The 13,372-nt window shown below is 37.1% G+C and overlaps 3 protein-coding genes across 4 annotated transcripts; 2 read left to right on the top strand and 1 right to left on the bottom strand.

The window, feature by feature from the left end:
- The first annotated feature begins 355 nt into the window (after nt 1–355).
- LOC128675794 (ubiquitin-conjugating enzyme E2 J2-like) lies at nt 356–2,622 on the top strand. The gene has a single exon (XM_053755467.2). It carries the CDS (start codon nt 494–496, stop codon nt 1,175–1,177), a length of 684 nt encoding a protein of 227 aa, XP_053611442.1. The 5' UTR covers nt 356–493; the 3' UTR covers nt 1,178–2,622.
- Nucleotides 2,165–7,947, bottom strand: Cp190 (Centrosomal protein 190kD). The gene is made up of 2 exons (XM_053755466.1): nt 7,619–7,947; nt 2,165–7,417 (listed from the first exon to the last, which is right to left on the bottom strand). Exon 2 carries the CDS (start codon nt 7,362–7,364, stop codon nt 3,243–3,245), a length of 4,122 nt encoding a protein of 1,373 aa, XP_053611441.1. The 5' UTR covers nt 7,365–7,417; nt 7,619–7,947; the 3' UTR covers nt 2,165–3,242.
- A 1,149-nt stretch (nt 7,948–9,096) lies between these two features.
- LOC128675946 (uncharacterized) lies at nt 9,097–13,173 on the top strand. Of its 2 annotated transcripts, none has more exons than XM_053755775.1 (2): nt 9,097–11,115; nt 13,034–13,173. In XM_053755775.1, the coding sequence occupies exon 1, from the start codon at nt 9,179–9,181 to the stop codon at nt 10,322–10,324; it is 1,146 nt and encodes a 381-aa protein (XP_053611750.1). In that variant the 5' UTR covers nt 9,097–9,178; the 3' UTR covers nt 10,325–11,115; nt 13,034–13,173. The 2 variants fall into 2 exon arrangements, with proteins under 2 accessions (XP_053611750.1, XP_053611751.1); XM_053755776.1 differs by having other exon boundaries at nt 9,097–11,057; nt 13,034–13,167.
- Nucleotides 13,174–13,372: the final 199 nt, after the last annotated feature.

Raw genomic sequence — 13,372 nt, 5'->3', positions numbered from 1 at the left:
TTTGTAAAAAAAGTAGCCTCGAATAAATACATTCGAAGCTGAAATTAATAAAGCTACATTTTCCATGCTGACCTGTCCGACAATTTAATCGAGGACCAATGATGTTCAAGGATGATGTTCAATTGTTTGAAGTTGGAAGTTTTCAAGTGTTTGAAGCTCAACCTTGCTACTTGTTAGACCTGCTTCTTCCTAACTCAGGTGATTAACAAAACGCATACAATTGAAAGCTAAGATAGGTACCATAGTAAAACGCAACACCTTCAACGTTCCATTTCTTTCAGTAACAAAATAAACTGACGTTTTAATGACAAGTAGGTATAGGTAGGTACTATTTGACGTATTTATTCATTTTATGGCGTAGACTGCTGAAAATAATTACAGTGGACGAAAACTTCCTGTGATGTTATAATACTTGAAATTTCGATTGCTTCTTGTGGGAAGTCGCGCAACAACTTCCATTGTTAATGTTTACACCATTTGTATTTCGTGAACAATGGCGAAAACGAAAGTAACAGGGGCTACAAGAAGGCTCAAGCAGGATTATTTCAGGCTGAAAAACGACCCTGTTCCATATGTTACTGCAGAGCCAGTGCCTTCAAACATACTAGAGTGGCATTACGTTGTCAAAGGCCCGGAAAAGAGTCCTTATGAAGGCGGATACTATCACGGAAAAATCATATTTCCTCGCGAGTTTCCTTTCAAGCCGCCGTCAATTTACATGATTACGCCAAACGGGCGGTTCAAAACGAATACGAGACTGTGCCTTAGCATTACAGATTTTCACCCCGACACGTGGAACCCAGCGTGGTCTATATCGACAATTCTCACTGGCTTACTAAGCTTTATGCTCGAAAAAACCCCAACTTTGGGGTCGATTGAGACATCCGACTATCAGAAGCGATGTTTAGCAGCAGAATCGTTGGAGATAAATTTGAAAAATAAAATGTTTTGTGAGTTATTTCCAGAATATGTGGAAGAGATAGAGCTGCAGCTGAAGCAGCGACAGGAGGCAATGTTACATTCGGACAACACAAACCTGAATAGTGAAAGTGATTTGACGACGACAGAACAGCAGTCCAGCCTGTACTATATTCTGACTAATCTTTTTGTGCTAGTTGGCTTTGTTTTTCTTGCATACATGGTCAAGTATGTACTAGTATCAATATCTAATGACTAGGCAACATACGGTGTTGTGTAAATATTGTAATTTATTTTGTAAATAAATATTCCAATAGAGGCATATAGTGATAATTTATGGCGTAAACATTTGCACCTTAGTAGATTTGCAATGGTGAAAGCCACATAGGTGTTTAGAGCCCAGCCACAAGACAATAACATACAATGTTAAAGAATATCAAGACTGTAGGGATGTATTGATCCACACTTAAGGACTAATGATTTACCACCAATACAAGCTTATGTGCTTCCATTTCTTTCAATCACTCTTTAACATTGCTTATAAATCTATACCCAATGACAATTAGATTTTGTTTTAAATTTCTAAATGAATGTAAATGTTTTCATTACTTTCACTAAACTAATACTTATTACAAAAATCTACTTGTATTTCAATGTAAGTTACTTTTTCTACAATTTCATTCCACTAAGATGCAATTGTTTGCGTTGGTTTGAAAGAATCACAACACTTATAGCGGGTTGAGCTGGAAGTAAAACTGTTGACCTTACTCTGCTCTACAGATAGTAAATATTGGCTAGCTTACTTATGTGTTTTTCAATTAGGAATAGATGCAAACATGTTTATGTCCAGTTTTTTTCCTTCTAAATCTGGAGCAAACCTGTTATTATTAGGCTTGCACCGGACACCGAAAAAAATACTTGTTTTATGCTTAGTATTTTCCAAAAAGTCAAATGCAATCACTAATTTCTGTCAATCACATATCTGGCTTCAATATGTAATGACATAAATGAATCAAAAATATGATACAAAGTGATCTTGCTTGACCCAATGAGTAGAATTGGAAAAAACCTATTTTCTTGTCATAATTATACCATGTAAGTTTATTCCTCTTGTACCTACCTATACTTTCTGGTCATTTAAAAGTGTTGATTAGAATTCTAAATGTTCCCAAATACTAAATTGTTGCCAATTTGTTTATGTAATTGTGTTTGCATTTATGTCTGTATTAATGAATGAAAGATTATGTTGATTATGTAAAATTTATTGTGATACATTAATTCTATTAACAACATAACATTTGACATCTACAGAAGTAACTTGTTAAATGTTACATTACTTTGTTTGCTGTGACATATTTTAAATTATTCTTGTGACTCTAGGATCAATAAATTCTATCCAAATATAACTTCACACATTCCTTTATCTATAACATATAGTAATTAATTTCCTATTTCTCGCCTTCCTGGCCAAGTGAACCAAGCAGATTATAGAACAAGGGATCTTATAGTGCAAAGATACCTTTTCATAGTATTTACACTATAAATAGCTATTGCATAGTTACCTACCGTTACATAGTATAGTTTTCACCGAACATGTTATTAAGCAGCAACTGTCAAACAACAGGTTACATTATTCAATTTGTATGCAAATGTTTCTGCAAAGTTAATGTTTGAATGCAGTAAATGTGTTATTTTTGTATGAAATATGTTGTTTCATTAAAAACCAGTGACATATTTATATCTTTATTTACATTGAAAACTTTATTATGCTTACCTAATAACATTACATTTTAATCATTTGAAATAAATACATATTCCATTTAGAAAAGAGGCAGTTTCGCTTACATTTACCAGATAAATATAAAAAAAAAACTACATTCATGTTCAGTATTTAAAAACCTTCACATGTTTTTATAATTAGGAGAATTCTTTATAAATAAATAAACTTTATGCTGTCTCCTACCATCTGAGTTAGTTTTTATTATTGATTTCTACATTTCGTATGAATCAAATCACTCGTGCAACACATAATAACAATTAATTTAGCCAGTAAACAATAGCAATCCAGTTTTTTTTACCACACAGTGGTATTTAATTCAATTGAATACATATATATTTGTATATAATTCTGAACCACTATATACCCATACATAAATATGTAGACACTTTTAATTTATTGAAAAAAGTAAAAATAGTTGTCTTAAAACAATTTCAAATAAATCTTAAATATTAATGGTCAAAAGCATATCTTGATGCTTAAATTGAATTACACAATTATGTTGTGTAAAAAGCAATGATCCTACAAATTAATCTATGTCTTAAGATTACTCCTTTTCTTCATCATCATCATCATCCCAATCGCTGACCAAACTCTTTAGCTTTTCATCCTTTTTTGGATCAACTTTTGCAATATCTGCCTTTTCTAATTTTTGCAATTGTTCAGCAGGAATGTTACGTGGTATACTGATAATATCAGTTTCATCTTCAATGTCATCTCCGTTTTCTTCTTGTGTAGTAACAATGTCAGCATTTTCTGGTTCACTCTCATTAGTATCATTTGCTCTTTTAGCAATTTCTTGATCAACTTCTTGAGTTTCATTCTCGCCCTGTGATTCATTGTCCTCCCAATCATTCAAAAGAGAAGATAATTTCTCAGGTACTGGCTGTGTTTCTTGTGGTACTATTTTTGGTAAGGATTTATTTAATTCTGACGATGTACTGTCGATACTTTTGTTTAATGTAGAATCCATACTTTCTTCGATAGAAACCGCAGAGACGATTTGTTTGTCTAATTCTTGTTGGATATTTTCGATAGATTCTTCTATTTCTCGAGGTTCTTCATCAGGTACAGATTTCGCACTGTCTTTCAAAACAGCTGAATCTTCATTTACTTCATATTCATCTTCAGACCATTCTGAGGTCAAGTTTTGAATTTGCTCTTTAGTTACTTTTATAGCAGGTTCAATATTGGGCACATTAACAACACATGTTTGTGTCACATCATTTATTTCCTTGGAAACATGTTCAAGCTCTGTTTTTGCTTCTTCAGAAATATCTTCAGTTTCTGTTTGTGCTTCTTCAGAAATATCTTCAGTTTCTGTTTGTGCTTCTTCAGAAATATCTTCAGTTTCTGCTTGTGCTTGTTCAATGGGTGGTCCATTATTATCTTCAATTTTGTCAGTTATCTCTTGGTTTTCCATGATTTTGTGATCCTGAATGAGTTCTTCGTGTTGTTCCATGTTTGATGTATGTATTTGTTGGTCAGATTGTTCATGAACCAAATTATTTTCTGATACAGGTGTGACATCCATATCATTAGTAGTAATGACAGCTTCATTGATCTCAGTTTCATTTCTTTGTATATCAGCACAAGGTACCTCTGCATCCATAGGTGTTATAGAGACACCTTCATCAGTTTCTACATTGTCAGTAATTTGTTCTGAATCATTTTGAGTCACCTCTTCGACACTCATAATTGTTGTTGTTGTTCGAGGCAAACTGTTTTTATTTGTCGTAAATTCTGCAGGTGTCTCTTTTGGTATAGAAGTTAACTCCACTGCAGGTAATACTACTTCATTTGCATCTGTGTCATTTGTCTTCACTTGAATTTGTGTTATGTCTTGGAGATTGACATCAGATGTAATGTGTATTTGTTGGGTCTCTATATGTTGTTCATTATTTTGCCATGACTCATGTAATTGTGCTTCTATTACATTTGCACTCATTACTGGTGTAGATGTTGTCACAGTTTCATAATTTTGTGTGATCATTGCTGATGATTGTATAAATTGAGCCCCAATATCTTGAGAAGTTATTATCTGATATTGTTTATCAGTATCATCATTAATTTGACCAACTGGGTGACTGTACACAACAACAATGTTATTATCGGTACCAACTGCTTCTGTAACGTTTAATGGATAATCATCTTGAATAATCATCATATTGTTTGATTGAGTATTTTCCAAATCTATACCTGTTGTATCCAATGTCTCAGGAGCAGTCATCATTGTCAGTGTTTTATTGCTATCACCATCATCAAATATTATAGAGTGATTTGAAGCCATTAATGCCTTATATTCTTCTTCACTTGATACTACAATTTGAATAGGTTGGTTCATATTTGATTTCTTGATTATCATCTTTGCTTGTTGTACATTATCTGTACCCTGAATATTGTCAAATTGCATTGAAGTTGATGGTCTCATTGAATCTATAGGCTGCTTCGCCTCTTGATCTACTAATTCAGACATATTAACGAATTCTTTTCGGTTTTTCTTTGGAATCAACTCATTATCTCTCATGACATATTCAACATTGTCTATCACAATTATGTTTTCATTATTCAAAGCCACAGTTTGCGATGGAATTACTTCATCTTGCATGAATTCATTGTGCAATGTTGGTGCTGCTTGTCCAGGTTTAATTTTCTGAGGTTGTTTTGGTGTAGTTTTACCAAATCCTGCATTTAAAATCTTTTGTTTATTGGGTGTGGATGCAGAAGGTGGTGAGTTCTTAGAGACAACATGTACCCCATCAGCTCTTTGATGTATTTGATAATGAACATCCCCATCTTCACTATCATCATCATAAGATACAGCTTCCCGTTTGACATTTAGCTTATCTTTTTCTTCATCTGAGTCATCAACAATACCATCCCTTTTTGCTGCACGTTTATGATATGTTTTCAAATGTGCATATAAATTACTTTCACGTAAGAATACTTTCAAGCAGTAAATGCACTGGAAATTCGCCTTTTTATCAGTAATTCTGTGGCCAGTCTTCTGGACATGTGCAAGCAGTTGGCTATAAGTAGGGAAACCTTGCATACAGACATTACAACGGAAGTTCTTGCTTTCTGAAGCATGTTGTGATAATTTATGTTTCACAAGAGATCCTTCAGTGATAGCAATAAAATTACATTGATTACATTTAGGGAAATTATATTGTTGTGGTGGTTTTACACCATGTTTAGTGTAAACATGATGCACCATATAGTTTCTCTTGAAGGACTTAAAACCACAGTATTCACAGATTGTAGGTATGCATTTCTCATTGTGCACCTCCACTAGATGTCTACGGAATTTATAATAAGATGTGAAATGTAGTGCTCTACCTGGAGTACCACATATGAGGCAAATCCACGGACCTTTAATATTCTCAGCCCCCATAGCGATAAGTTTTGCTGCTTCTTTCGAATCTAAGACATCAGTCTCATAAGTATAGTCTCTGTCCAGTGGTTCCGGTTTTACTTCTTTCTCTTCTATGAAATTAGACAACTTTTCCCTTTTAACTTTTGAAGGAGATGGAGTATTAAGAATCTTCAATTTGATATTCTTATTAGATTTTACCAAATGTGGATATTTTTTCAACACCTCACTAATAATTTTAGCATGATCAATATTACTTGCTTGTTTACCACCTTTAGTTTCAATAACTACTTTAGAACTTTCACTGGGATCAAGAATTTGATCAAATAGTTGATTAGGATCCTTATGAGATTCATTTAACATACTTGACTGGAACAAATCAGGTTCATGCATAGTATTTTCAGCAATATCTTCAAATACATTATTACTAACAGAATTAACTTTTTTACATTCAACAATTTCCATGGTCGAGGATTTCATTAGTTTCCTGTGTAATTGGGAATCTTTTTTGGAAGGATAATGCTTTGTGGTTTCTGGGTGAACCATCAATGGTGTCGATGTATATGAAATGTTGCTGAACGAGTTCTCAAAAATATTATCAGTGTCCAATTCTTCCGGCAACTCATATCTTGTTGGACGTGGTTCCGTCAACATTTTCTTGTTGTTTTGTATAACTTCCATCGGAGAAGGTGGTCTTGGAGGACTTTTACTTACAGTTGGCTGGTTCACTACTGGCGGTAAAGTTTTGACTACTTTTTGTTTAGAACTACTCGGAGTTTGGAAGGCATTGCTGTAAGATCTTTTATTTGTATTAGGAGTCATGCGATTTGAAGGTGAGGGTGTATGCCTTGTTTGCTTGACTGAGTCAACTCTGTTATTACGTCTTAGGCTGTTATTACTGTAACTGTGAGCAGTTTTAGCTCTCAACCTGTGTGCATCCAACAGTTTAGATAATACAGGCATGTTCATTACAAGTGATGTTTGGTATAATCTTTCAAGCATGTCCATTTTGAACTCTAACTGGCCTGTGTACATGAAATTCACTATGGGCACGACAACGTCGGCTTGCAGGTCGTCGGGCATAACCAGGCAATCTTCATACATTTCACATGTTCGCTCCAGGAGTTCAAAGTACTCCGTGCATGCACTGAGTACCAGTCGGTGCACCTTGAGCTGTGCATTGTCTTGGAATTGCAACGTCAGGTCGCAGTAGTCGGTCCGGTTGAAGAAATGCTTCAGTCGCTGGAGGAAATATATCCCCCAGTTGTCAACTTTCACTTGCTTGTAGTCTGACATGGCGATGCTATTCAGATCATTATATTATAGGGTAAAAAGCTTCTTTTCTTGCACTGAAACAAATGTTTACTTACATTATTTACTTTGAATATAATATCTGCAAAAGATTTCACTTTTAAGCGGCGTCTATTGATCGTATATTTTGTTGCTTGAAATAATGCTTTTCTATGAGACATGACACTTCGTATAGGTATTTTTCGGAATTATGAATTAAATTTTCCGCCACTGTTTTATTGTTTATAACTGAAACTTACATATAAATGCAGACACTATTTAGTATTTCAATAAACTCGACTCTTGAAAACACAAAATTACTGCACCAAATTCGACCGAAGTTGACGCCAAAGTCGCAAGATGGCGTAGTCTGATGTTCCATTTCTCGGAATGACGCGCTTTCGACTGGGGTCGTTGGCTTTGCTACTAATCAAAACTGCAACATTTTATGTAATGAAATTATGAAAATTTCAAAAAAGAAAACTAAAATAATTCGTTTACGTTTAAATATGGAATTTTAATTAATTAATTTCTATTACTGGTTTTTGTTTTTCATTTTACAAAGTAAAAGGGAAAATGGATCAATAATGGATGCGCACAACGCGCTAGTGCTGACATCTACTCCTATCAAATTGTATGAAGAACTATTGATTGGACGCGTTCTAAATTTACGCTTGGCTTGTGGAAGAACTCTAGTGAGATGACGCATCATAAAACGGCACTTTGGTGTTCTATTTATGTGCTTATAGGATGATAGATGGCTCTCATTTGTGTATTGATTTCTTTTTATGTAAGAAAAAATTACGACCACATTCGACCAAAAAAGGTTTGAAATATGTTTAGGGAAGTAATTAAGTATGATCGGCGGTGGCGACGTGTGGTTCTACCATACCATATGCTTATGTGCATGGATGCCACTAAGCCATGCCGCCCCATTGCTCAGTCGAGCTCCGTTGCGACGTCGCAGCACGTTATGCTCCGTTGTTTTCTATAGGTCTAGACACTGACGTAGGTTCGTCGAATCTGCATACAATTTCTACGTTGTTTGTCCGTCGACGGATGTCAACGTGACTGAGGACGACGGAGTAATGGGACATTACTCTAATAGACACATAGCTCAATCAGAAAAATGAGAGTGAATAGGCATTTTTGAGCTTGCGTGTAACACCCTACTTAAACCTCATTGCTTTCTGGTTAGATTGAGGTAAAAAACAGACTCATCCAAGGTAGGTATAGTCGGGAAGTGGTTTGCCCAGTGGAAAATAGGGAACATTGTAGTTCATCATTATTGAATCAAAAACCTACCTAAATGTTAGTAAAAATATAAAACCAGCTGAAAATCAGCGCCTTGGCTCGATCCAGGCACCAGGTCGCCTATTGAGCAGGTAATTTTTGAATTGTTGTTTGTTAAAGTTTTAATGTTTGGTTTTTATGTGTTTGTCAAAAAAGTATGCAGAATGCAGGGACATACTTAGATAGGCATTTTTAATACCAAACCTATTTTATCTAGCTAAATACTTCACTTCACGTCACGACGCGAGGTCGGGTGACCGGAAGAGAGTTACGTCACGCGTGTACTCTGGATGCTACGAGGAGAAGCGCTAGAAGCTTGGAAGCTACGATTGTTGTTCGATAAAAGAACAGTATGGTAGATGACAAGGTCACAAAATTGTAAAAAATATGAATGGTTTAAATAAAATAAATATATTTAAGATAGATTGTAATAATGCTAAACAGACGGACGTGTTTATGTTGTCTCAGTGCAATATTTATTCTTAAAAATATTTGTCAAGTGCACCTGTTACGTTGAATCCAATGAAATGGGGACGAAATGCAGCGGTTGTGACGCCGTGTTATACGACATATCGTATATGGAGTGCTCGAAGGAAAAATGCCGAAAATTATTTCATCTTAAATGCTTAGCGATGTCAGTTGCAACATTTGAATCGCTAACGGAGGAATACAAGAAACAGTGGATGTGTCCGGAATGTGTGAGTCTATACCCGAGGAAAGACAATACTAATACTCCAGTTCGAAACACCATCATGAACCAGACCTTCACTCCCGGCTGTAATGTCAACACCGCGCGGGGAAACCGTCTTCAAGCCGATATTTCTCTCATGGAAACCGACAACAAGATATCAGATGAATTGCGTGAATTTCGTGCAGAAATAATGACTCGATTCGACAATCAGGAAGCAGCTTACAAGCAGCTATTGGATGAGTTAGTTAAAAATCAGTCAGAATTGCAGGAGTTACGTAGGAGTTTTGCGATTGCGTTTCAAGAAGCTAAGAAAGTAACAGTGTTGGAAGATGAAATAAAAGTTCTAAAAAGTAGAAATGAATACCTGGAATCGTGCTTTAGTAGTATGAATAGCAACAAAGGGAAGATTGGAATATCGAATAAAAAATCAGAACCATTATCTTTTGCTTCGGTGACAAAAACAAAAGTGCAGGAGGTAGTCGCACCATCGTGTGGGGCCATGATACAAGCAACCGTACCGGCGATGGCGAAGCCCCTCCAACAAGAAAATGAAGTTATACGTTTGGACTGCACGTTGAAGGATGTAGAAGTCGCCGAAAACAAGAAAGAGGAAAATAGCTGGACGGAAGTAAGAAGAAAAAATCGTTTTTCTAATAGCGAAATTAAAAGAGGAGGGAGTGTGATCTCAACAGATATAGAAGGAACAGAACGGAAAAAGTATTTACATGTGTGGCGATTAAAAAAGGAAACAGCGACAGAAAATTTAGAAGCATATGTTAAAAAAATATGTGGTAAAGAATGCCCACTAAAAGTCGAGAAAATAAATCATAAGACTGAAAGAGATTATGCTTCATTTAGAATAGGAGTGCCTGAAAGCCACTATGATAAATTGTGTCAATCGGACGTATGGCCTGTCAACGTCGAATTCTGCGAATGGATTTGGTTTCGCAAAACGCAGGATGCGAAAAAAATCTCCCCATAAATTGATAGAAGTCTATTACCAAAATGTCTGCGGACTCAGGACAAAGTTAGAGGAGTTTAGTGCAGCGGTAGCATCTTCAAGTGCAGATTTAATAGCAATTACTGAAACAAGCTGTAACCATTCTATCAGAGATGCTGAACTAATTCCTCCGGGTTATAAAATCATCCGCTGTGATCGAACGGACGGGCGTAAGCAGGGCGGAGCGTTTTTAGTGGCCACACCGCATATCGACTTGCGTAGTGTACCGATACCGGATGACGTCAAAATAGACAATCAGGTTTTCGAACTGGTTTGTGCCAAGGTGTTTATAGGTGATAAGTTTTTATTGTTGTGTTGTGTTATTTACATTCCGCCGGGTAGTAATGACACCGATTATTTAATATTATTTAATATAATAGAAAAACTTTATGATAAATATAATAGGCGATTATTAGTCATAGGTGACTTTAACTTGTACTCTGCTTCTGTGAATACTAATAATTACTTTGAGTATTTTCTAACATATTGTGAATTCACCCAGATAAACAAAATAGATAATAGCATGAATCGTCGGTTAGATTTAGTGTTAACTCCAGCGGGAGAAGAGTTGGTGGGCGTGCGTGCTGCTCCCGAGCCGTTTGTTCGCATTGACCGGCTACATCCCCCGCTTGAGATATCAGTGACTTTGTCGGCTTGCGCGACGGCGGCGGCGGACCAGCGACTGCACTGGGACCGCGATAGGAATGATGCCAATGTGAGTGCAGAAAACCCTCAGTGGAATTTCGCCAAGGCTGATTATCCCCTGCTGTACGGTAAGTTAACATGCATAGACTGGTCACCTCTCTGGGATTTGGATAGCGTGGAAGCGAGTGTGTCGTACTTTTATAATATTTTGAATATGGTTTTTAGTGAATGCGTCCCATTAAAAAAAAGACACCATTATTTTTCAAGGTTAAATTACCCTGAATGGTACGATAGTGAAATTATACGAGAAATAAAATTAAAATCTAAGTATCACAGGCGTTATAAGCTAACTAAATCGCGGGAGGATTACGACTCTTTTGCTAAGTGTAGGGCGCGTCTAAAAACAATGATAAGGAAAGCTCATAAAGACCATCAGGACCGCGTCCAAAACCACCTAATAGAAGATCCAAAGTCTTTTTGGAAATATTTAAAATCATTAAATAAAAATTCAAGTGGGTCCAAAATTTACAAAGACGGGGTAGAAGTAGAGGGACATCAGTGTGCTGCGGAATTCGCTGAGTTTTTCCAATCGGTGTACAGTGCTGCTAGGCCGAAGCTTGACGTGGACGCAGCAATAATGGAAGCGGGTGCTAGAAATGGAGCTGCGCGGGTGCATATCGACCAGCTTCAACTGAGCGATGTGCTCCTGGCCCTCACAAAGCTGAAGCCAAAGCGTTCTGCTGGCCCTGATGGTATTCCAGCTTTTGTCTTTCGCGATTGTCGCATGGTATTGGCTGAACCATTGCTACACATTTACAACCTGTGCTTGGCGGAAGAGGCATTTCCAGATATATGGAAGACAACTCGAGTGGTTCCAGTACCAAAAGGTGGTGCTGCTCATAGCGTGGATGGGTTCAGACCAGTAGCAGTGCTTTCAACACCAGCTAAAGCATTTGATAGCGCATTGCAAACAGCCATATATGATCAGGTAAAGGCGCAGCTGACGGACGCACAGCATGGTTTCCGGCCGGGTCGCAGTACTACCAGTAACTTGCTTTGCTACATGAGGCAACTTACGCTGGTAGTAGATGGTGGGGGGCAGGTGGACGTGGCTTACTTTGATTTTCGGAAGGCGTTCGACACGGTTGATAACGACGTTCTCCTAAAGAAGCTGGCTGGTGTCGGCTGTACTCCACATCTGCTGAAATTTCTAGCCAGTTATTTGAGCGACAGGCAGCAATATGTGGAGTGCGCTGGATTCAGGTCGGACTCGTATTATGTCAGATCAGGAGTAAGCCAAGGCAGCAATCTTGGGCCCTTGGAATTTATCATAATGGTCAACGACCTGCCGGAAGTGCTGGGGGACTCGTCTTGCCTGCTCTTCGCAGACGATCTGAAAATGTATCGATCCATCACGGATGTTAACGATTGTGAGCGTTTCCAGGATGATATAGATAATGTGCTTTCATGGAGCGAAGCCAACAAGCTGAACTTTAATTTATCCAAATGCGTTACCATCACTTTTACTCGAGTTCGTCAACCAATTTATCACGACTATAAAATTGGTGACATGAGTTTAAAGAGGGTCACAGAAGTAAAAGATTTGGGAGTTAAATTCACGGCAGATTTACAGTTTCGGGATCACATTGTTAGTGTCTGTAAGAAAGCTTACAGAAATCTTGGATTTATACTTCGTAGGTCCTACGGGTTCAATAACATAAAAGCAATCATCGCTTTGTATAATGCGTTGGTCAGGAGTAACCTCGAATGCAATGCAGTTATATGGGCACCGCATGAAGCAAAATATAGCCTTATGCTGGAGCGCATTCAAAATAAATTTGTTAGATACCTATATTTCAAGAAATATGCGGTGTATCCCTTCTACCCGCTAATGTACCCTACATTATTTATACTGGGTATGGTAGGATATAACGAGTTGCGAGTTCGTAGAGAGTTGCACCTGGTATCCTATATTTTTAAGCTGCTGAGAGGTAGGCTAACAAATAGCCAGGTCTTAGAGTGCGTTTGCTTTTTTGTCCCAAACAGGTACGTGTGGCGTCGCCGTCGCCCGCGTCTGCTGGCCGTGCCGCGCGGGCGCACTAACTTGTTCAACAAGGGGCCGCTTGCACAAGCACTGCTCACACTTAACCAAGTAGCTGACCGAATAGATTTATTTTCCTGTTCACTGGGTGAATTCACTAGAATTGCACTTTTTGTTATTAGTTATACTTAGGACTCAAATGATTTTTAAGTACCTATTTAATTAATGTAATTAAGTTAGTTACGCTATTATAGGCTAATGCTGTAAAAATAGCTGTAAGGGTGGTGAATAAATAAATAAATAAATAAATAAATAAATGCTGCTGGAACATTTAAATTCGATTG

The sequence above is a fragment of the Plodia interpunctella genome, chromosome 15 (genome assembly GCF_027563975.2).
Source record: "Plodia interpunctella isolate USDA-ARS_2022_Savannah chromosome 15, ilPloInte3.2, whole genome shotgun sequence".
Lineage (NCBI taxonomy): Eukaryota > Metazoa > Arthropoda > Insecta > Lepidoptera > Pyralidae > Plodia > Plodia interpunctella.
Note: the sequence above shows the minus strand (reverse complement) of the source record. Positions and strands in the feature narration are given on the sequence as shown.